Raw genomic sequence first — 25,236 nt, 5'->3', positions numbered from 1 at the left:
CGGATTCAATATGGCATGTGAAACCACCAAAGGCGAGATAGTTCTATTGACAAATGTGGCCGGGACCATCCAGGAAACGAAGTTCCACGTAATCGAAGGCGACATGAGGTACAATGCCCTTTTTGGAAGGCCATGGATCCACAACATAAGAGTTGTACCTTCGACCCTACACCAGGTCCTTAAATTCCCAACATCAAGGGGAGTCAAAATAGTGTACGGAGAATAATCGGCCACAAGAGAAATATTTGTCATCGAGGAAGCAAATCCAATATCCTCGCCTTCGCCAATAAAGGGATCGGGCTAAAAAGGGGAACAAGATGCCAAATAGCAATCACTGACATCAGCTTTAACCCGACCAGAAAATCAGAAGATCGATGAAGATGGTGATCAAAGGATCCCTCGATTCTTCATGGTTTCTGATGATTCCGATGCTACCAAATCAATGATTGAGGAATTGGAGCAAGTCACACTAATCGAGCACTGGCCCGAACGGAAGGTATACCTGGGAACGGGGTTGACCCCCGAACTCAAGAAAAAACTTATTCAATTTCTTATCGATAATGTAGATTGTTTTGCCTGGTCTCATTTAGATATATCAGAGATCCCACCGGATATAACGATGTATCGGCTAAGGTTGGACCATAGGTTCAGACCGGTGAAGCAAAAGAGAAGACCCCAGCCCGAGGTAAAGCACACATTCATAAAGGACGAGGTAACCAAACTTCTCAAAATAGGGTCCATTCGGGAGGTCAAATATCCTGAATGGTTAGCCAATGTAGTTGTAGTGCCTAAGAAAGGGAACAAACTTAGAATGTGTGTAGATTATAAGGATTTGAACAAAGCATTCCCCAAAGATTCCTTTTCGCTGCCCAACATTGATCGCATGATCGATGCCACAGCCAGCCACGAGACCCTTACTTTCTTGATGCCTATTCCGGGTATAATCAAATACAAATGAACCTGGAAGACCAGGAAAAGACTTCGTTTGTCACCAAGTATGGAACATATTGTTATAATGTGATGCCCTTCGAGCTAAAAAATGCAGGAGCTACTTACCAACGCCTAGTAAATAAAATGTTTGAGGAACAAATAGATAAATTAATGAAAGTTTATATTGATGACATGCTAGTTAAGTTCCTGCACGCAAAGGACCATTTGACCCATTTGGATGAAACGTTCGAGATTTTAAGGAAATACAACATGAAGCTCAACCCCGAGAAATGTGCTTTCGGGGTCGGTTCGGGTAAGTTCCTCGGCTTCATGGTGTCAAATCGGGGGATCGAGTTAACATCGATAAAATCAAGGCCATCGAAGACATCGCCATCGTGGACAGCGTAAAAGTCGTACAGAGACTAACGGGACGGATTGCAGCCTTAGGCCAATTCATTTCAAGGTCGTCAGATCGAAGTCATAAATTTTTCTCTCTACTCAAAAAGAAGAACGATTTCACCTGGACCCCGGAATGCCAACAGGCATTAGAGGAATTAAAAAGATATCTATCGAGCCCACCACTGCTTCATACTCCAAAAATAGATGAAAAACTTTGCTTGTACTTGGCAGTATCGGAAATTGCGGTAAGCGGTGTCCTAGTTCGAGAAGTGCAAGATATGCAATTTCCCATTTATTATGTAAGTCGAACCTTAGTAGAAGCAGAAACTAGATATCCACACCTAGAAAAATTGGCATTTGCACTGATAAGCGCCTCTAGAAAGTTAAGACCGTACTTTCAATGTCACCCCATATGCGTATTAACCACTTACCCACTCCATAATATTTTGCACAAGCCCGAACTATCATGCCGATTGGCAAAATGGGCCGTCGAACTCAGTAGGTACGATATCGAATATCAACCCCGTACGGCCATCAAGTCTCAAATTTTAGCGGACTTCGTGGTTGATTTCACGCCAACCCTCGTACCCGAAGAAGGTCATGCCGAGATAAATTCTACAAGCTTAACTTGGGATTGGAGGAATAAGTATATTGAATACTTAAAGACTCGAAAGCTCCCATCGGACCCTACAAATTCGAGGGCCTTACGAACCAAAGTTGCTCAATTCACATTAACTGCAGACAGAACGTTATACCGAAGGACATTCGATGGACCATTGGCAATATGCTTAGTTCCAGGAGACAGTGACTACGTCCTACATGAGGTGCACGAAGGCACTTGTAGAAATCACTCCGATGCCGATTCATTAGTCCGAAAAATAATCAGGACAGGGTATTATTGAATCGATATGGACAAAGATGCAAAGGAGTTTGTTCAAAAATGTGACAAATGTCAAAGTTTTGCACCAATGATCCATCATCCCGGAGAGCAACTTCACTCAGTCTTATCCCCATGGCCATTCATGAAATGGGGAATGGATATCGTCGGCCCCCTGCCATCGGCCCCAGGTAAAGCTAAGTTTATTTTATTTATGACTGACTATTTCTCTAAATAGGTTGAAGCACAGGCATTCGTGAAAGTAAGAGAGAAAGAGGTTATACACTTTATCAGGGATCATATCGTATATCGATTCAGGATACCCACCGAAATAGTGTGTGACAATGGGAAACAGTTTGTCGGCAGTAAAGTGACGAAATTCTTCAAAGACCACAAAATAAAAAGGATATTATCAACATTGTATCACCCTAGTAGGAACGGACAGGCTGAATTAACGAACAAAACTATCATTCAAAACCTAAAGAAGAGGTTGAACGACACAAAGGGAAAATGGAGAGAAATCCTACCCGAAGTTCTTTGGGAATATCGAATAACATCAAAATCCAGTACGGGGGCAACCCCATTCTCCTTAGTATATGGCTCTGAAGCCTTGATTCCAGTCGAAGTCGGGGAACCCAGTGCCAGGTTTCGATATACAACAGAAGAGTCAAATAACGAGGCTATGAATACCAGCCTCAAATTATCGGATGAAAAATGAGAAGCTTTTCTCGTCCAATTGGCCGCCCAAAAGCAGCGAATCAAAAGATCCTATAATCGAAGGACCAAGCTTCGCCATTTTAAACTCGGGGACTTAGTGCTAAGGAAAGTCACCCTCAGTACCCAAAATCCAAACGAAGGAAAACTAGGACCGAATTGGGAAGGACCGTATCAGGTTCTCGAAAACGTCGGAAAAGGATCTTACAAGTTTGGTATTATAAACGACAAACAACTATCAAGCAATTGGAATGTGTCGCACCTAAAACGATACTATTGTTAAGGTACGACCCTCCCGCATTAGTTTACATTTTGAAACTAACCCCTACAAGAGTCTGATCAGGAGCTAGGATGGATCCTTCAATACCAAGCCCTAGGTCTGAAAGCACGCGTTGCACTCTTTTTCCCTTAGACTGGTTTTATCCCAAATGGGTTTTTCAGCAAGGTTTTTAATGAGGCAATCATTGATCGTGCTAAACTTAGAAACAATTCGACAGTATCTGAGGCCTCTTTACAATCGACCTCGAATACTGGGGGGGCATTAGCCCTCAAATATATCAAGTTCTGATGCAAGAAAATTATTTCGTAACAACAGGGTTCCAATAGGAAAAGTTGTAAGAGCCAAATGGTCAAAACGAACCATGCTCATGTAGTTGGCCCGATCCCTGACGCAAAACATGAACACATGTATAATGACTTGCAAATAAAGTTTTCTTCTTTACCGATATCTTATATCCAAGAAAAAATTCTCTATTTAGAAATTTATTATGCAAACGGGATTGAGATAAATCTCTAATTTCGAGCAAGCACTCACTCGACTATTAATCCTATGGGCTACATTACTTCGAGTTCGAAACATTCACTCAACTAATAAGCCTACGGGATGCTCTTATTCCGAGTTCGAGCAAGCAAGCACTCGACCATTACGCCTACAGGCTACATTACTTCGAGTTCGAATTATTCACTCGACTACTAAGCCTACGGGATACTCTTATTTTGAGTTCGAGCAAGCACTCACTCGACTATTATGCCTATGGGCTACATTACTTCGAGTTCGAAACATTCACTTGACTAATCAGCCTACGGGCTACTCTTATTCCGAGTTCGAGCAAGCACTCACTCAACTATTATGCCTATGGGCTACATTACTTCGAGTTAGAAACATTCACTCGACTAATAAGCCTACGGGCTACTCTTACTCCGAGTTCGAGCAAGCACTCACTTGACCATTATGCCTACGGGCTACATTACTTTGAGTTCGAATTATTCACTCGACTACTAAGCCTACGGGCTACATTACTTCGAGTTTGAATCATTCACTCGACTACTAAGCCTATGGGCTACTCTTATTCCGAGTTCGAGCAAGCACTCACTCGACTATTACGTCTATGGGCTACATTACTTCGAGTTAGAATCATTCAATCGACTACTAAGCCTACGGGCTACTCTTATTCCGAGTTCGAGCAAGCACTCACTCGTCTATTACGCATATGATCTACATTACTTCGAGTTTGAAACATTCACTCGACTAATAAGCCTACGGGCTACTCTTATTCCGAGTTCGAGCAAGTACTCACTCGACTATTATGCCTACGGGCTACATTACTTCAAGTTTGAAACATTCACTCGACTAATAAGCCTACGGGCTACTCTTGTTCCGAGTTCGAGCAAGCACTCACTCGACCATTACGCCTACGGGCTACATTACTTTGATTTTGAATCATTCACTCGACTACTAAGCCTACCGGCTACATTACTTCGAGTTCGAAACAGTCACTCGACTATTACGCCTATGGGCTACATTACGTCGAGTTCGAAACATTCACTCGACTAATAAGCCTACTGACTACTTCGACCATTACGCCTACGGGCTATATTACTTCGAGTTTGAAATATTCACTCGACTAATAAGCCTACGGGCTATATTACTTCGAGTTCGAAACAGTCACTTGGCCATTACGCCTACGGGATATATTACTTCGAGTTTGAAACAGTCACTCGACTATTACGCCTACGGGCTACATCATCTCAAGTTTGAGAAATCACTCAACTCGACTACCAAGCCTATGAGCTGCCTTATTTCAAGTTTGAGTAAGCGCTCACTCGGTTATAAAGGCTACGAAGTTAAAATTCGATCAAATTGCCTAAAATACTTATGAAAACATTCATAAGGCATGAATAAAATCTTCACAAGGCAAGAAACAAAACAGAAGCAAGTCGGTAAAAGAAAAAGATATTTATATATATACAAGATTATCTACATGATTGATTACAATGTAGAAATTAAGGGCTAAGTTTCTTGGTTATCTCCGGGAGCGGTCTCATCTCCACCGGGATCCCCCCTGTTCTCGGACCCGCTCGTACTCTCGTTGTCATCATCATTATCATTATCATCATCATCATCGGAAGCCAAGGCTTCAGCATCGGTATCGAGTTCTTTAGCCCTTTCTATCTCTTCAGCGAGATCGAAACCTCGAGCATGGATCCCCTTGAGGGTCTCCCTCCGAGATCGGCACATAGCAAGTTCAGCAACCCAATGTGCTCGAGTATCGGCGGTCTCGGCTGCCTCTCTTGCTTGGACATGGGCAGCTTCAGCATCGGCCCGATAGACGACTACGAGTGCATCCGCATCGGCCTTTGCCTTTTCGGCGTCAGATTCGGCTTTGGCAAGTTCAGAGGCCAACCGAGCCTCGAGCTCCTCTATTCTTCTTGCTTGAACCGAGCCTTTCTCCTTCATTTTTTGAAGTTGGTTTTCAGCCTATGATAATTGGGCTCGAATAGCTTCTTTCTCTACAGCAAAGTGGTCCATACATTCTTTCCACTTCAAAGATTCCGCTTTTATCATATCGACTTCTTTACGGTGTTTTCCGATCATCTCAATTTTTTGCTACAGCTGTGAGACTAAAACATTAGCCATCGTTCCGGTATCTAGCCCCTAGGCTTTTAAAAGTAGTATTACCTACTCGGACAGATCGGTCTGATCTTGGTGAGCCTTGGCCAACTCAGCTCGGAGGTCTTTTATTTCCTCTCCCCTTTGCCCTAAGAGGAGTTTTAGGGAGCTTCTCTACTCCATAAACCGTTGATGGTCGGCCCCGTATCGACGCAACTCGATTCGGGACCGAGAACATGCTTCTCAATGAACGGTCGCGGCCTGCAAAGAAAGAAGAAACGAAGTTAGAAATGAAAAAGCAAACATAAAGGTAATACCAACAAAATAATTTAAGGCTTACCTGATTCAAAGCCTGCTGCACCCCGTGAAAAAGATCTTATGCATCACTAGTACCGGCAACGTCCTCGACACTGGTAAACAGGTCATGAAAAGGATCCTCTTCATCATGAGTCATGTCTATTTCGAGGGCCCCCAAAGCTTGGGCTTCCCGAATCGCCCCTGCGGAAAAAGCAGGGAAGGTGGGCGAGTCTTAGATTGCTATTGCCCCAAGTGAATCACTTGGAGCATTCTTTTCGGTTCGAAGAGATTCGAGGAGAGCCCCTTCAGACATATCCCCCAGCTGTTGGCTTCGATGGGAAGCATCTTCGGTCTCCAACAACTCGGGGACTCCGCCCGAATCTTTCTCCGATGTATCCTCAGTTCGAAGCGGAGCTTATGAACCACCATCGATCCAGCTTCTTGTGGAACGTTGGTGGTCTTCTTCGTTTGGGCCGACAGCGCGGACCCATCATTTTCTTCTTCTTCGTCTTCATCTCTTAGATGCAGAACTAATTCTACGGTCAAAGGGATGGTATTCTTGTTCGGCTTATGATTCGTCCTCTTCTTCGGTTTTGGATCTTCCGGAACGGAGGCTCTTTTACTCTTATTATCTTTCACCGGCTTTGGGACAAAGGCCGAAGCCTCTTCCTCAATGGACGAAGGCCTCAAAACCGTATCTTTTCCCACACCTACATATGGGAAATTTTATTAAAATATATGAAAAGCATCTCGTTCGAACTACCAAAAAGTACGAGAAAGGGTCTTACCATGATTTTTGGCCTCCCATCGGCCCTTTGACAAATCACGCCATGAGCGTTCGGAGTATATGGAGCTCGAAGCCAGAGCTCGTACCCAGTTCTTGAGATCGGGAACTGCTCCGGGCATCTAGGGAACCGCTGCATCACAAAAAGAGGAATATCGATGAGAAAAGAAATAAAAGGGAAAAATAGAAGGAAGTAACAGCAGAATTACACTTACGTTTCATATTTCACTCATCGGGAAAAGGCATTTTTTCAGTCGTAATCAAGTCCGAAGTCCTTACTCGAATGAACCTGCCCATCCAGCCTCGATCTCTATCCTCATCAATGCTCGAGAACAGAGCCTTGGTAGCCCGACGCTGAAGTTTTATTAACCCTCCTCGAAAAAGGCGAGGACGGTACAATCGGATGAGATGGTCGAGGGTGAATGGCATCCCCTCGATTTTGTTCATAAAATATCGAATCAAAATAACAATCCGCCAAAAAGAAGGATGAACCTGGCCTAGGGTTATTTGGTATTGATGACAGAAGTCAATAATAACATAGTCGAGGGGACCCAACGTGAAAGTGTAAGTATACACACTTAAAAAACCTTTCACGTAAGTGGTGATATCTTCGTCGGAAGAAGGGATTATTATTTCTTTGTTCTCCTAATTGCAATCTTTCTTTAGTTGTTTGAGGTGCCTCTCTGTTATCGAACACATGTACCTCGATACTGGCTCACATCGGCTGGGAACCGATAAGCCTTTATCGACCTTAAAATCATAGGTAAGAACACACGTCCCAGGAACGCACTCCTCAAGCCGTGGTTATATTGGTGTTTCGTCGGCGGCAGACTGTAAAGATGAAGCTTTATCTTTCTGAGAAATGGTTTGTGATGTTTTCGCCATTTTTGAATTTAAAGGACGAGAATAGAAGAAAGTGACAAAGATTTGGTAATTTTGAAGAAGGGCTTTTGCAAAGAGGAATCACAGATTTACCAATAAACTCAGAGGGTACGAAAAATAACTTGGGAAATTTGAAAGATTGAAGATGTAAAAATGGTAAATGGTAAAAGGAAAGGCTATTTATAGATTAAAGCAATGGCGGTTCAATATCAGCGGTGGCCGACCACCGTTTGACATGCATTAAATGCCTTGAAAAAATAAATCGACGGGACAGCTATCACGTGTGTCATGATCGGTCCCAATGTGAACATCAGCTTATAATCCAATCGAACCATTGAGAAATCATATTGTTTCTCACCACATCCTTTCCGAGAAACGAGGGGACTATCTGTATACGTTCGAAATTGATTTCGGCCTTCGTACGATTGATCGAGGTCGAAACATAATGGATCGAAGAAAGACTTCGTAATATCAAGATAGATTCCGAAGATGGTACAAACAAGCTTCAGATTTCAGGTATAGGTCAAACCCCGAGTTCGAAGTCATTATCGAGCTCGGGTCTGAATCGAACTATGATGAGATGATTTCAAGCTTAAGGAGCAGAGGTCAACCAGGGCCGAGTCTGAATCATCACCTGATCCCGAGTCCATATCGAGTACTAGAAGCAATACCGACCAGCATCGAGGCCGATCGAGCTCGAGCTCACAAACAAGAGTCGTTGCAAAAACACTAAGGGAGAGAATCTCGGCGGAAATTAGGGAAAAGCTGATTTACTATGGGTTCTCCGCTATATATTTTTAATTATATCTAAAGTAGGATCCTCCACTATAAAGAGGATGGCTACATTTCTGTAGAGGGCATTTTTTTGGCTTACATCGTAATTCAAGCACCATATTCTCCTATATCGAAGAGTTATTCTTTTAAGTTTTATAAATTGATTCATTTTGCTTAGTCCTAAAAACCATCTTCTTTCCAACCTTGTTTGTTTTGCATTCTCGGCAATCCATATTTGATATTTCTATTTGTCCTTACGATTTGTATTAAGCTATACCACATATCCTTAGAACTACGTACAAATTCAACTCTATCCGTTTTTCAGGTAAACAAATAAAAAGTGCAAAAACATTATTTCTAATGTTAAAAGTTGTAAAAAAAATTAATATATTTAACTCACATTTATAGTTTAGATATACAAATAATTACTAGTACATAATTTAGAGTGAAATCGAACGCAAAACTAATTACCTCTGAATGCTGATTTTTTAAATTTCTACATCTCATAATAAAAGGTGTTTAAAACACTGACGAAAACATATTTGGCTACTCGGAAATGAAAAGTTAAAATCTCTTTCGGCAAAACTTAATACTCCGTAATATAAAGTATAAGAAACCGAAATAAAATAACCCAAACTAAATTAATATAATAAATTATGAGGTGTGGTATAATTTCGTCCCTTCGAGGGACATCCGATTAAAAAAAAAAGGTGTGGTATAATTTCCTCCAAATACTAAGTTCAATGCACCTCAATGGATAATCAAGAAAAAGCCAAATTAAGAGGAACACTATCTAGAAATGGAGACATATACAGCCATGACTCTTTCACGTGAATTTTCACAGCTATGTATCCATAAAAATATGTACTTAAAAATGAATAAATTAAACCTTTTTTACGACTTAGACGATGGTCTGGTATGTTTGTTAGAAATATGCAAATAGATCATGTGCCAATACCAGGTGCGAGTGCGACTATAGCCTTTCGATTACGGATTACACTGAACACATAGCTTTCAGTATGGAGTACAAATTGATATGTAACAGATTACTAACTTTCAACCGATATTAGATTTGAACCCATAATTTTAACAGTAAAATGAGTGCAATACTAAAAATCTTAAAAGTTGAACCCATTAAATTTAAATTTTGGATCCGCTTCTGCCCAATACTTCTATTAGTCAGTAATAGATTCTTTAAACTACTGAAAAAATATAATCCAATATCAAAGTTCATTTCCAGCTAATAACATCAATTAATAAACTAAGCTCATTATAACAAAAGGAAAATACTATATATCATCCCTTGGAAAATTAAATATAGCCGACGTATAAACAGAAAAAATTAAAATAATTAAAGAATGTAATATTATATTTTTATGTATGTGATCGTGATGAGGGACCCGAAACATAGTGCTTAAGTATGATATATATATAGTCGATCAATGCATGACAGATTTCATGCAACCGCAGGCATACCTTTATCCTTATGGCAAGATTCACAACTTTTTATAATGTTAGAAATAGAACCAATGGGTATATATAACATAGTTGGGGATGGCATCAATTATAGAAGCAATGCACAGTCTGTACTTTAGTGTTAGGAAAGAATTGTAGTTAAAAAAAATAAATTGTAGCTAGTGAGAATTGAACCTATAAACTTTCAAAGATTTTGAATCCCCTTGACCACTAAGCTACACTTTTTGGTTGTGTCAAGGGGGTTCAAAACTTAATATATAGAGGTAAAAAAATCGATTTTGCCTTATATATACAGTGTAATTTTTTGGCGAAGGAGGTTCGGATCCCTTCCGCCCTCCTAAATTCACCCCTGGCTCGAGCTACTAATTAAACGCAGAAAGACCTAGCGGAGATGAGAAGAGATCTAGAAAGAAGAACAAGAGATGCAACTTGTCATGATCCAATTATATAGGGAAAAGGTCTGAATTTGCCCATTTACTATGGTATATAGTTTACATTTATTCCCCGTTATACTTTTCGTCCAAATCCACCCCGGCCGTTAATAAAATTTGCATAATTGCCCTTTGCCCTAACATCCCTCCACCGTGGCATCTGACTCCTCTAATATTTTGTCCATGTCAGCAATCAAGTAAGCAGGTTCCACTAATTAACCCACCCTTTTTTATTAAAAAATTCTCATCTTCTTCTCCCTCTCTTAACTCACAGATCCACACACTTAAAAACCTCCAAAAGATCGTTCTCATCTTCTTCTCCCTCTGTTAAATGTTCTCATTTGAAATGTTCTCATCTTCTCTTCTTCTCATTTCTTGTTATTTCTTTTCTTCTCACCAAATACTCACCTAACCGGAACCACTACTGGCCGGTGACAAATGGCTAGAAACACACTTAAAATACAGATTTAATCCATAAAATATCAGATTCGAGTGTAGGTGACCTAAACGCCATCGCCAAAAATATTTGCTTCGCCGGAAAACTTCGACGGAAAATACGTCCGTCGACCACTACTATAGCCATGAAAGATGATTTATGGTAAAAACCAAGGCCAAAGCCAAAGCAAAAATAAAGCTTTGTCTACCAACCAAGAAGGTAAAAACTTAGAAGATTATCGGTTGCGTTGTTGAGTTTTGAGCTTCAAGTGCGCTCAAAGTTGGATTGCTGCCGTCTTGGTTTGGATTAATTTTGAAAAATAAATTGAAAAACCCATTTAGGATTTTCAAGTTCACGAATCTGAAAATTTAATGGATGTTCAGTGATTTATTGTTTAAATCTTCTAGAAATTATTTATTTATGTTAGATTCGGAGCTTAACACTTATTTTATCAAGATTTAAGAGAAGAAAACTTGAAGTCTCCATTTCTAGATAGTGAGAAAAGTTGAAGAACTCGTCAAATTCTTTGAAATCTGGAAAAGTAATGAAACAAAAATATGAGAATCATAGTTGTTGTTGTTTTGGGAAATATGAAGTTACTTGAATTTGATTTGGGATTGTTTGGTTGTAATGATGGTTGGAGCCTTGGAGGTAATGGTGGCTTTGGGTAGGGGTGGAAGAAGAAATGGTTGGGGAAGAGGATGGTGAGGTGGCATTTGGTCGTGTGACTAGGCAGCTGACATGGAAGAAATGGAGTGGGTCAGCTGCCACGGTGTAGATCCGTTAGGGATAAGGGCAAATATTTTAAGTTCATTAATGGTAGGGGCAAGAATGGACAAATAGTATAACGGGTGGCAGAAGCAAACAATATAGTATAGTAGAGGGGCAATTTTAAATCTTTTCCCAATTATATATTGTGATGTGTACAATTAAATGTGAAAAGGGCCAAATATACCTCTCTACTTTCGGATATTGTCTATATTTAACCTCCGTTATACTATCTTGCCAAATTTACCTCTATCGTTATACTATCCAGCCAAATTTATCCCCACCATCAGCAAACTTTTAAAAATTACCCCTTCGGTCCGTTATGTGACCCAGAATCTCATCAAATCATTTTAATTAAGTCACTTATTCTTCTTCTTGATCCACTATTTTAGAAATAATTGGCATTTATACATTTTTTTAATTGAAAAAAATAAGAGAAAGAAATATTAAAATAATACAACGGTTAGTAAACAAAGTATAGTAAATTGAAGAATCTAAATTAGGTAGCTTGTCCAAATCCAATATTATTTACAACATCACAACTTTAATGAATTCGCTACACCAACGGTATGGAGACTTTGCAAGTATTCGTGATAGAATTTGAAGTTCCTTGGAGAATTTACTTTATCGAATTCAACTTTGCTTTAATCAAATGCCTACACATTATGCACCCTTAAGTTAGTCGATCAAACTCTATACTAACCAAATAATAACAAAATATATTCGAATATACATGTGCATACATGATGATCATCTGCATATAATACATAATAAATAGACCCACTAAATTCTACGGTGTGTATATGATTGAAAAATACCAACTATTTCGAAAATAGTGGATCAAGAAGAAGAATAAGTAACTTAATTAAAATGATTTGGGAGATTCTAGATCACCTGACGGACTGAGGGATAATTTTTAAAAGTTTGATGATGATAGGGGTAAATTTGGCTGGATAGTATAACGGTAGGGATAAATTTGGCTGGATAGTATAACGGTAGGAATAAATTTGGCTGGATAGTATAACGGAAGTTAAATATAAATAATATCCAACAGTAGAGGGGTATATTTGACCCTTTTCCCCATTAATATTTGTGAACTTAATTGAAGTTGATTTTGATAGCTAATTTCTTTCTTTGATCCCGTACTACTTTATTAAAATATCGAATTTCATACTTTGTTACTAGTTTCATAGAGTAATTTGTGATCTTATTTGTATTTTCTAGTGCTTGCGTGCCTAGATGTTCATTTCGTGCAATTTTTCTTCCGTACTTTTCTCTTTAATCTCGTTGTGCATTTGTTGGCTCGTTTTGTCCGTTTGCTTTATTTATTGGTGAACATGAAAACTAAGTATAAAGAGAAAAATCAGAAAAGATTTAGGGTTCATTTGGTTTGTGATCTTGGAAAAACTAATCCCGCATAAGATAATATGATGTGTAGTTGAGCGCATAAGAAAAATTAATCGTGCATAAGTACTGTCATGGGCTGCTTTCCATCATCGACCCATGACCCCTTGGACGCGCACCGTGGCGTCCCGGCAAGCCTCCTAACGCCTAGCGCCACGGTCGGCTCCGTGGTCTCGGCAGCGCCAAGTGACAAGCGCGCATGCGCCTCTGTCGCCCCACCGATAATCAGTGCCAGCGCCCAGCGGCTGGCGAATGCCATCAGTGTCGCGCGCACCGACAATGCCGCGCGCACAAACCATCATGTTGCCAACAGCACCGCACGCACGGACAGTGCCCCGCGCGCAGACCCAATGCCAAGCACCAGCGCCTAGCCGCTGGCAGATCCAAATAGTGCCGCGCGCGCCCACAGCAATGCGCGCGCAGACCCTGCTGCTCAAGACAAAGTTGCTGCCATCGGACTTGCTTCCATAGAAGACTAAGTCCTTTTCATTGTAATTATAGAGTAGTTTTACTTCATTCATTTTCAGTGTGCTTCTACAGCTTTCTTAGGTCAACTCATGTAACTTTGGTTTATTTTTTTTCACTATTAGGGGGACCAAAGCATTCAAACATTCAAGCATTCAAACAATTCTCTGTACTGGTGTTTCTCCCCCCGACATCGCATTGCATCTTGTAATAGCTTTCATCATCATCAATACAATCATCAGCTTTCATCATCAATTGCTCATTTTCCGCTGCTCAATTGCTCACAACATTGGTTTTCTCGTACGGCACTGACAATCTAGTCTAGCGTACGACGAGGACCTCAGTTGGCGCATAGCAACCGCACTGACATCAGTTGCTTAGCCTTACGTCGCCCTTCCAAGGAACTTCAGGAAGGCGCCGCGTAACAGTACTAATGCAGTATTTGGGTGTCGATATTAAATTATTCTTGAATTTATGTATTATTTTATGAGTGATAGAATGTAAAATAAATAATACATGTATCATCAATGAAATATTAACTATAATAAAACAAAGTATGCCCTTTTGGCTTGTTACTCCAATATTTATTCTCCATTCCCACAAGAGAAAGGACGTTCAGGAAGTGATAAAACTGCAAACAGAATGAGAGAGAATTCGGGCGCTCTGAAAACGAATTTCATTCTGGTGTTTTTGAATTTTTACCATCGTCCTAAACCAATGGCATTTACAATTCCAAGAATGTCCACCTCCTCCACAACTAATGACATAATATTACAAAACTTACTTTCCACAAAATATATAATGACAGTACTAATTTTGCTATGGAATGGTACACGATAGCCCGACAAGAATACAGTAACAAGAATTTAATCGAAAAACTATCTAGTCACCGTGTCATGAACGCCTCTAGAATGGAATACAACCAGCATCCGCACACACGCTAAGCAGCTAAGCAAGGGCATTAGTTAGTGTCTCAACCTCCGTTGGTCGCCACATTGTTTTCTGCACACACAACAATCCTTCCTTGTCCTTTGAATAGGTCATACGGATTTCATAATGCATAGACTTGAACATGCTTTCTAATTCGGTTACAGCTTCCACTTTGTCACGGACAATGAGCTTCCCTTCTGGTCTCAAAATACGGTCAACTTCTGCAACTATTACCGGTAAACCACACCTACAGGTTTTAAAAGCAGAAGCACAATCAGATAACATAACATAAGAGAAATAGGGAATCAATGATGTAGGTTTAAGTCCATGAAGCAATTTTAAAGGTTGGATACTTACTTTGTTTTAATCTTGGAGAAAAGATGGTCAGCATGAAGAAGGTCGTAAGATCTGGGATAAGTGCTGAAGGATTCACACCAGTCATGGTAAATTCCAAAAAGACCTCTCTCATAAATAATTGGTAGTGTATCTGGAGCATCTACTGAGACAATGTTCATAACCCACACATTCAAGTCTCTTAAAGCAGCTGCAAATCTGCAAGGTGACAAAAGTTTACATCACATGCCATTGAAGAGAACGAAAAAATGTTTTAGAAAGTCACAACGGATATAATCTTTTCTGAGAGAACACAGGGACTTGTCAAGAAATCTGAGAGAACAATTGCTGCTTTTGCAATGAAGACGCTGTTTATTTCAATAACAGGTGATAATTTTTTATACGACCAAACCTCATTACTGAATAGTTTGTGTTTATTACTCGTTTTTCATAAACTCAAAACATTTGGTGTTTGACTGAAAAAAGAATTTTGGAAAAATTGAAAAGGTTAAGAGAACTTCCAGCAGCTTGCAAATACAAATGCCACCTAATTCTGTAAGTCCATTTAGCTCATACAACAATGGCCAGCAACAAGCTTCAGACAAAACTCTTTTGCCAGAATAGGCAGAGCGACAGATGAAAGATCCATAGGTAGGAAGCAAATATTTTAGCACTCGGTACTTACTACAAAGATCCATAGGTAGGAAGCAAATATTTTAGCACTCGGTACTTACCCTCCGTAGATAGCACGCATGTCCATGACATTCCGCACAGTAGACCAGTTTATCCCCATTCCACTAAGATATGAATTCTTCACAACATGTTTCCAGTGTTCATAATCTGCAGTAAAATCTTCTGGAGCTGGTTTCCCATATACTCCAACCTGGGAACTCAATAACCAGTAAGGTGATTTCGATAACCTGGCTGGCCATGATTCTGGCCATTGAGATCCACGTTCTGATGTGGCTACTGGAGCTTTATGCAAGCAAGCCTGTAAAGGCACGTTCCTGAAGAAAAAGCATACATTCATTAGATCATATTTAAGGCCAGCAATGCAAAATCCCACTGCAATTCTCAATATGGAAAACAATTTTCTCTATATAAGATGGAAAATAATTTCCTGCATTCCCACTAATAATAATATTTGTTCTAGACAGCCTTGCTATCCAGTATGAAATCAAATAATACTAAAAAATGAAGTTGCTATCTCTCTGAGAACAATACCAGGCTGCATTTGGATCATCGGATCCTTGACAAAGTGGGGGAGCGTCTTCTGATCTTTGTTCATAGCACTCATTGTCAGTAGGCTTGCGATATACAGCGACCCCTACTCCATTAACTCTATCCTTCGTTTTTGAAATAAGTTCCCAGCACATTGCCTTTGTCAACTTCTTCATGGCTGTCAAAAATAACAGAGCACCATTCAGCAAGAGCAGTTAACCAAGTTGTCAAAGAGCAAAAATTGAACAAGTTAAAGCAAAGTACCTTCCCAGATCTCAACATCTTCAGGAAGCTTTTGGTAAACAGGAGTAGCAGACCACACAAAAAGTCCACCAGGTCGAAGTAAACGGTTGAGCTCCAGGAGAAGCTTCCCCCCTACAATTTGTTAGATCGAAATGGTTTAATCCAAATCAAGTTTCACAATTTCATCGCAGCTGTAAGAAGAAATAATCAAGACAAAATGATTGGTGATGAAGAAATATTTTCAGTTCACAAGCCGAGAACTCTTATGTTCTTCTCAAAGGTTCACCTACTGAATAGAAGAATTTTGCGCTTTACACTTCACTACTTGGAGCAGTGAAAAGAAATCAGTAGTAGGCAGAATGCAAAATAAAATACCTTCAATATGCCAGGGCACTCTGCAACGTGCACAATGAACAACGTCAAAGACTCGACTAGGAAAGGGAAGCCTCTTTGTACCCATGACAGCAGATATAGCAGGAATACCCCTCTCAAGAGCAAACTGAACCTGAGCTTCATGTTCATCTTTCGGTGCGAGAGACATGGCTAAAACATCTCTATCGAAAAGATAACCCCCAAAGCTAGCAACCCCACATCCAACATCTAATATAACCCGAGTTCGTTTGCCCCAGGCAATATCTGGAATAGACTGCAACAATAACATGAAAGTTTTGTGTGAGAAAAATAACAGAAGAGATATATAGATAAATTGATCATTTGATGGACACAAGTCACTTTTTTATAAGTTGAATTGCATCAAAGCTCTCGTTCGAACTTCATATACGAGAATTCTAAAATACACATGATATTTGACAATGTGGGACAATATCCAACTTAAGAACTTGCCATTCTAATATTCATATTTGACGTGGGACAATATCTAACTTGAGAAATTACCAGTCCAATATTCTAACTCTCCCACTCTAATACTAACACTAAACATTCTAACAGCTAAAGAATCAAACGCCATGCAAGAATATTAGAGAACTTAATAATTTTGTTGATACACCAAGAGTGTTACACATTGAGGTTAGCGTGGATGAAAAAAATCACTAAAAGCTTCTTTAAGGTTTTATGTTTTAAACAAAATGAAGAGAGTATTTAGAATAATAAGTGAAATGTTCTATTTCCATTCACATACTTAGAATACAAGCAACATGTTCCTTTTTCATTCACACCCTATGATGTTTCTCATTACTGGTACAAGCACTAACTGTTTCAGAACCTCAAAATGGGTGATGTATGGTTGGTCCAAAACAACCCCAAAGGAAGATAAAAAGATCACAATTATATCCTAATTAAGTCATATACTCGACAACTACACATAGTTACAAGATGCAAACAGTATTTTACACTAGTTTCACTCCAATATCTGTGAACTTTATCATCCAAGACATTCACCAATATAATTATGTAGGAACCCAGCTCAGAGAAGTAACACAAGACGACATCATAAGATCATTGTGAAGAATTTGTTTCCCTGAATTCTAGTATCAAACCTAAAAGATCTGATCCCTCTCTTCTACTTTTTATTTCTTTCTTTCTTCTTTTTGGGAATCAGGTAGTCAATTCAACTATATCAGACACCACATGTTAGTTATAGAAAGAGGCAACTTAATATATAAAGAATAGACATCGAACAATCTACTAAAGAGAAGCAGCGCATGTACAGACCAGAAGACAACTTCAAGAAATGACAGATAATATAAGCATGTTCTGTGATGATTTGAGAAAAGAAAAACTAGAAGCAAATGCAGAGCAAAGAATAAGTACAAGGCCCAACCTGCTGTATGAAATCAATATAGTGCAGAGCACCATGCTTAAACTGGGTTCCCCCACCAGGGAAGGTAAGGTATTCACCACTAACTTTTACCCAATTTTGATGTCCTTTGACTTCAGCAAGCTTTGTATGGGGAACATTGTGGTACCATATCTGCAGGAAGTAATACTTTAAGCTTCAAGAACAAGTAAAACAAATACAATCAAACTCAAACAGCATTGTAGAAATAATGTATCACCTTTTCCCTACTCGTGGGCCACTCAACTGAACGTTGATATCCTTCAGGAAGTGGAACAAGACAAGTCGGAGGATTATCCGGACAGTGTCTCTCTCGGTGTTCATAATGTTTTGTACTTCTGAGGTTCCTAATTGCTTCCAAATTATCGAGGCAAGGGATATAATCTGGCCCAGCAGTGGAATTGCAGACTTTCCAAATGTAACTGCTTTCTTTATCTGATTCCGGAGACTTCTGTGTTTCCTTTTCATTCTTTGACTCTGATGCCTGAGTTGAAAATGCTCCATTTTGAGTTGTAGTTTCATTCAAAAGATCTGACTGAGCCCCTGAAGGAAATACCTCATTGGGCGACTGGTCCTTCTTCTGACCATCAGCCTTCTCATCAGAACCTTGGTCTACCTCCTGATCCTTTTTCTCATTCAGTTCACCTGGGTTTTCTACTGATTTTTTCTCATCAGAACCCTCTTCGGTCTCCTCTCCAACAGACTTATTTTCATTTTTCTCCCCAGCTTCAGAATCCTTATCCTCCATCTTTTTGTCATCTGAATTGTCTGTCCCACTCTCAGATTGAGTTTCCGACTTAGAGTCTCCAGTATCCTCATTCTGTTCTGTCGATTTTTCTTCCTGCTTGACCTCTGTTGTTGATTCTGTCCGTTGTGAATTAGAACTATTTTCTTCTTGACTAACTGAGGCATCCCCTTTTGTTGCATCCTCAGGTAAATCGCCTGGGTTATCCTCAAATTGTTTTGATTTTCCCTCATCAGTTGGATTACTCTCATCACCGGCATTGTTGTTACTCTCATTGCCACCATTATAACTTTCTTTACTTCCGCTAACTTGTGTTGCCGCATCACTATTTTTCCCCTGTGAGGACACATCTGAATTTTGGACTGGAACAACAGATGATGATGTCATCATCCATACCCCAACTAAACATAGAGCTACAAATACCACTATAGTCACAGTCGAGCAATAACTCGACGACTTCCTACCATCAACTCTAGAGTACTTTCCTAATGCCATTTTTTGCCGGTCAATTCTATCAGTTCTTCAAAATTTTCCTCTATTCACCTGGAATGCAAAATCATACTATATTATAAGCATGAAGAATAAAAGTTGAATTTGAAAGACCAAAATGACCCTACAATATTATTAGACTTTTATGCCCTTAAAAGTTATATTAATAATACCTTCAATATTAATAATAAAAGTTAGTTTTGTAACATTAAATTTGACTTGGGATTATCAAAGAATTTATTAAGGTACATTTATCTAAATTCTTCACCTTACAAAGATAAGCTCTTTAACATCCGATGTATATAATAATTTTTTTGAGCTAACATTTACAGTTCTTACATTTTATCTTCTCCTTCTATTTTTTTTTTAGCTTAAATATTCAAATTGTTATGATTTCTAAGTGCAATTCTTTTCTTATAAATGCAATCATGATTCAAAGCATTTTACCATCCATGTACAAAACGATACAATTTTTCAGTTATGTACTAATTATATGGGATAGACGCGTTACGCGCTGCCCAAGGACTAGTAAAAACATAAGAATAAAATCTTCGAATCACTCTCATGCAATTCTGGCAACTTTATCACCTAAGTAAACCAATCGTCATATCAAATCCTATGACACCACTTAAAACACTAGAGATTGGATATTGTTACTCAAATGACAAATCAAATCTATGATCTTATATTGTATAAAAGTATTACTATATAAAGACATACACATCAAACTCTAAACAGTCATTAATTATCTCTTGTTTTCATTCAGAGTATTAGAAGGATTGACATCATTAATAGATCTTAAAGGAAACAATAATGCAACAAAAGAATTACTCCCTCTGTCCCAATTTAGGTGATGCGCTTTTGTTTTTAGTATGTCCCAAAAAGAATGATATCTTTCCATGTTTATAAACAATTAACTTTAATGACATGATTTATAACCACACAAATATATGTATGGCTTGTTTTAGACCACAAGTTTCAAAAAATTTTCTTTCTTAAAATTCGTGTCTAGTCAAACAACATCACATAAAATGGGACGGAGAGAGTACTTGTTTACTTCTTGATGTGGAGGAAAAGCTAAGGGATCTAAGATGCAACTGCTGTTATGACAAAGTGCTATCTATATCCAAATAAAGCGTAACCTATGGCCAAGACAAGACATAACACAGAAGGGTAAATACATAATTATGAAGGAACAACTCATACTAAAAATAGCAAAGTGATGGAGTAATAAATACCCATGAAGATGCAAAGCAACAGTCTTTAACAGTAAAAGTGATTCAAATCATTCAGATCTTCATCAAATCTCAAAAAGGATAAACCAAATTCTAGAACCCATTTCAAGAAACCCAGCAAAACTACAAATAGCAACTGCCCCATCTCAAAGAATTGCACACCAAACCGACAAAGATATAAAAAAGAGTCAGATCTGCCAAAGATACATTAAATGACCAGTTGATTTCAAAGAATTTTTCCTGGATATCTCAAAATCAGAAGAAATTGAAAATGTACATACATAAGTAGAGATCAATACAGCAAAAATAAGCAAGTATTGGATCTAAATATACCCCAAAAAAACTGAAGTACCAATTACCTTTTAGTAGCTCTAAAAAAACAGATCTGAGAAAAGAGAAACTGTTAGAAGAAAATCATTATTTTGGGGTTCTGGGTATGTGAAGTGAGAGATAATGGGCATGAATAAATAGGAGTGAAGAAGAAGAAGACGAGAGGAGTAGTGGTATAGCAGTAAAGGAAGATTTCTTGGATGTTCCCCCGAAATATTATTTTATTATTTTAATGCTGTAATGATAAATTTTTTGTGGACTTTTTACGGGTTTGCTTAAGAAAATTAAAGTTAAAAAGGAGGGTTTTACATTCAAATATCAATAGTGAAAGAGGAGATGACTTTACTTAGGAGAGGGAGGTAGCCACATGAACAAGAAAGCCGTGACAATGTGCGCGGCACACAAGAAGACAAGATCCGTAGCTGGCGCTGATTGAGGTGCATATAGTCGGTTAGGGATATATAACAAAGCACGGTTATCTGAACCCATCTAAGAATTTCAATGTGTACAAGATCTATAACGCGTCTGAATTAGCTTATTAGTGGTCAACGAAACTTGAGAAAGTAGCGAACTCGAAACATAATTTAAAGTTTATGAATTTAAGATTCTAGTCTTTTTATATAATTTATTCTAATTTATAAGGACCGAAGTTAGGATTCGGCCGAACCCTTAATGTTAAGAAAGGAGATATGAGTAAGAACACACACTATTGTAAGACAAAATAGGATTCTAATCATAGTCCTCAACAATACGTAGAAATGACATGGGTTGGCTAGTTTTTATCATGTTATTTAAAGTTTAGTAAGTTTTTAAATTGCGTAAAAAGATAATCGCTGTATTGTTAAAATTCATCAAAAAGACACACGTTCAAACTCCCGGTGTTCTTCCTTTTCTCGGAGGAGATTTGTTTCTTCACTTAGATTCTCGTCACACTCTCTCCCTCATCAGTGCCAAGAAAAGCTTCGTTATTTGCATCGGTGCAAGTGAATTTGTATACATTGAAAGTTCAGACTCAGTGGTCTAAAGTTGTTAATACCATTGTTTGTATTTTTATCACAACCAATTTTACTATTTTTCAACTTACCGTGGAGGATTTTTTTTTTAGCATTGGTGTTACTCAAAAGCTTAATGCACAATTTGTGGTAAATTTCATATATTAATTTAACATTATTATTATATAGAGGTCTGAAGTTAACTTTGAAAATTTGTATGTTCAAATCTGTAATTTGAAATTTTAGTAATTTTGAAGTTGTTAAGCTTCTGAAAAATACATGCAAATTTATTTGAGTGAATTTTACACAAACTTCAGGTCACGAGGTCTAATGTTAACTTATTGAAATAGAAAGCTCAGACTTATTATAATCAACACAAAAATATCATCTCAAATTGATTTTCGAATTAACTTTAATATAGAAAAAATACTCACAATCCTGTTGCAAATCAAGTTCTGTAGAAGTTAAGACAACTTTTGATGAAAACAATAATCATTTTGCGATAAAATTTTCAACAAACAGAGAAGAAAACTCTCATATACCAGATTACGCAAGAGATAATGGTTGCATGTAGGTTTTTCAAATTTATTCTAGTGATATTTTTGTAAATATTAATTACTTTCTATGAAGTGGTTAAAATATAAATAGTTTTTTACAACTGGCTATGATTTAAACATGCCCATTTATATCGGTTATTTGTGCACCTCGATTGGTGCTAATATCCAAAGAGCCAACTGCACACCATTTGAAACTCGTGGATAATGAATTTGTCTTTCTATACTTCTTCACTTGAATATCAGGTTTTTGTTTGACGTAGAGTCTGACCCATGACATGAGCCTAACCAAATACATCACGACTTGCCTTATTAGTATTAGACCAAAGCATTGAGACAACTATAATCCGCATTATGTTGCCATATATTTGCATCTTTTGAGATATTTTCTTTGTTCGGGATGACTTTCTTAACGTTTTTTCTCATGTAGGCAGTAGGAAGAATACATCTTGTCTCTTTACTGCAACTAATATTACTGTAGTTATTGTTGATGTTACTTGATATAAATGTATCAATGTAAGGGTCGTTATAGGGGTTATTAATTAGATATGGTAATTCTTAAAGTACTTTCTGGACTTGTTTAATAGTTTCACTGTCGATCATCTTCCATGTCTCCCAACCATTTTGGTTAGACAATAGTAGGATGAGTTGAATTTTTATATCACATAGGTTAAATCGCATGCGAAGCATAAAGTTAGGAATAGATGGCTCGATGGTCACTCAACTTTGCGTAATTAGTCATTAAAGTCATCTATCTTTGTTTTGTCTTTCAAAAGTCACTCTAGTTTACCTATCTCACTTAAATGGTCATTCTTGTCAGATTTTATAATTTTCAGTGAGATTTAATGATATGATAAATATTAATTTTAAGAAAAGATATTTAAAATACAAATTTAAAACCTGAACTATTTTAAAGCTCAACTCACCTATTTAGCCAATACCTGATCTATCTCACATATATGAATTGAAATATATAGCTTCTTTGCTCTATATTACAAGATTTTTGTACTTTTGAATAATAATTTATATCACTGGATTTTTTAGTTCCCATCTCAAAAATTGCATTACGTCAAATTTAGAAGCTAAAATGAACTGATTCAGCTGTATTTTCCTTCATTATCATGATTCATGTCCTCTATATTCTTTCACTCTAGCTGTGGTAACAGTATTAAGTTTGCTATTGCTATCCTCTTTGCCTCTTTTTGAGTCTTTACTGAAAATAAGATAACTGGATAAATTTATTAACAAAAAAAATAAAAAGAAGACAACATGAAAAATATAAAATGTGTTATAAATATATTATATTATGGATGTTCATTTAATACTCCGTTGTAAATAAGCTTCCTGAAGAAGTTTATCCATATGAGACTCCGCCGTAAATATGTTTATCTATTTAGTACTCTATTGGAAATAAGCCTCCTAAAGAAGCTTATCATTTTGGTACTCCGTTATGGATAAACATTACCCCCGGTAGAAGATTATCTATATTTGGTACAGTAGCAGCTTACACATCAGCTTGCAGTAGCATCTTACACAGCATATTGCAGTAGTAGCTTACACAGCAGCTTCCTTTCTTCTATAAATAGAAGAGATTTCAGTTCATTATTTACATAAGTTTGTAAGTTTGAATAATATATCAGTTTATATCTATACTTGTCTTTACTTTACAGTCTTTATTTTATAACACATTATCAGCACGAGACTTTGCCATCTCGAGCAAATACTTTGAAAGTATCAGAGGTACGAACTTTCTTTTTCTAAATAATGCCAAATCTTTTTAAACTTGAATTTGTAGCCCTGGATATATCGGGCAAAAGCTACATGTCTTGGGTGCTTGATGCTGAAATTTATCTTGATGCGATGGGTCTGGCAGACACCATCAAGGACAAAAACCAAGCATCAAACCAAGACCGTGCCAAAGCAATGATATTTCTACGCCATCACCTTGATGAGGGCCTGAAAATGGAATATCTTACTGTTAAAGATCCAGTCATACTGTGGAATAATTTGAAAGATAGATATGACCACCTGAATATGGTCGTTCTTCCACATGCACGATATGATTGGACTCATTTAAGGCTACAAGATTTTAAATCTATCAGTGAGTATAATTCTGCTATGTTCAGAATTATTTCCTAATTAAAATTATGTGGTGATAATATTATTGATCATGATATGTTGGAGAAAACTTTCATCACTTTTCATGTCTCGAATATGCTCCTGCAGTAGCAATATCGAGGGATGGGATTCAAAAAGTATTCTGACCTTATCTTACATCTTCTTGTAGCCGAGCAACATAATAGGTTATTAATGAAAAACCATGAAAGTCGACCTACTGATTCTTGTCCATTCCCTGAAGTGAATGAGACGAACTTCCACCAAGCTAAGCGTGGAAGAGGTCATGGCCCCAATCGTGGTCCGGAAAGAAACTCTAATCATGGTAATGATAACGCACCAAAGAACCCTCCTCGCCACCAGCAGTGGAAAAGGAAGGAACAAAAGTATGAAGCGGTGCAAGCAACAAATGCAGAAAATGCATGCTATAGATGTGGAGGAAAAGGGCATTGGTCACGTACCTGTCGTATGTCAAAGCATCTGGTTGAGCTTTATCAAGCCTCCTTAAAGAAGATACGGAAAAATGCTTAAGCAAATTTTATTTCTGAAGATAATTTAGACTTCATGCATTCGGATGTAGCTGATTACTTTACACTCCCAGAAGGAGAAACAAGTCATGTGATCGGTAATGAATCAGTAGAAATGTAAATATTTTAATTTTGGTTGTTTGTAATAGATAGTATGGTTATGTAATTGTTGTACATAAATAAAAGTTATGCTTTGATAA

At 38.0% G+C, this 25,236-nt stretch overlaps 1 protein-coding gene across 3 annotated transcripts; it reads right to left on the bottom strand.

Annotated features, from left to right (window-relative positions):
* Window positions 1-14,180: 14,180 nt before the first annotated feature.
* LOC107823499 (putative methyltransferase PMT26) lies at window positions 14,181-21,357 on the bottom strand. Of its 3 annotated transcripts, XM_075227880.1 has the most exons (10): window positions 20,878-20,995; window positions 20,333-20,425; window positions 18,270-19,337; window positions 18,035-18,184; window positions 16,630-16,900; window positions 16,276-16,386; window positions 16,015-16,189; window positions 15,525-15,797; window positions 14,815-15,009; window positions 14,181-14,704 (listed from the first exon to the last, which is right to left on the bottom strand). In XM_075227880.1, exons 3-10 carry the CDS (start codon window positions 19,287-19,289, stop codon window positions 14,476-14,478), a joined length of 2,424 nt encoding a protein of 807 aa, XP_075083981.1. In that variant the 5' UTR covers window positions 19,290-19,337; window positions 20,333-20,425; window positions 20,878-20,995; the 3' UTR covers window positions 14,181-14,475. The 3 variants fall into 3 exon arrangements, with proteins under 3 accessions (XP_075083981.1, XP_016505637.1, XP_016505636.1); XM_016650151.2 differs by lacking the exons at window positions 20,333-20,425; window positions 20,878-20,995 and adding an exon at window positions 21,195-21,357; XM_016650150.2 differs by lacking the exon at window positions 20,333-20,425 and having other exon boundaries at window positions 20,878-21,336.
* Between the last annotated feature and the right edge of the window lie 3,879 nt (window positions 21,358-25,236).

This window comes from Nicotiana tabacum, chromosome 13 (assembly GCF_000715075.1).
Source record: "Nicotiana tabacum cultivar K326 chromosome 13, ASM71507v2, whole genome shotgun sequence".
NCBI classification, from domain to species: Eukaryota; Viridiplantae; Streptophyta; class Magnoliopsida; order Solanales; family Solanaceae; genus Nicotiana; species Nicotiana tabacum.
This window is presented reverse-complemented; position numbering and strand designations above follow the sequence as displayed.

Bases quoted from the DNA above. Each gene is read 5' to 3' on its own strand.
- LOC107823499 (XM_016650151.2), bottom strand. From the start codon at position 19,289: ATGGCATTAGGAAAGTACTCTAGAGTTGATGGTAGGAAGTCGTCGAGT. The intron at 16,387-16,629 runs GTATTTTATTTT...AACAAATTGTAG, and splicing joins AGTGCCCTGGCATATTGAAG to GGGGGAAGCTTCTCCTGGAG. The intron at 15,798-16,014 runs GTATTGTTCTCA...CTTTTTCTTCAG, and splicing joins GATGATCCAAATGCAGCCTG to GAACGTGCCTTTACAGGCTT.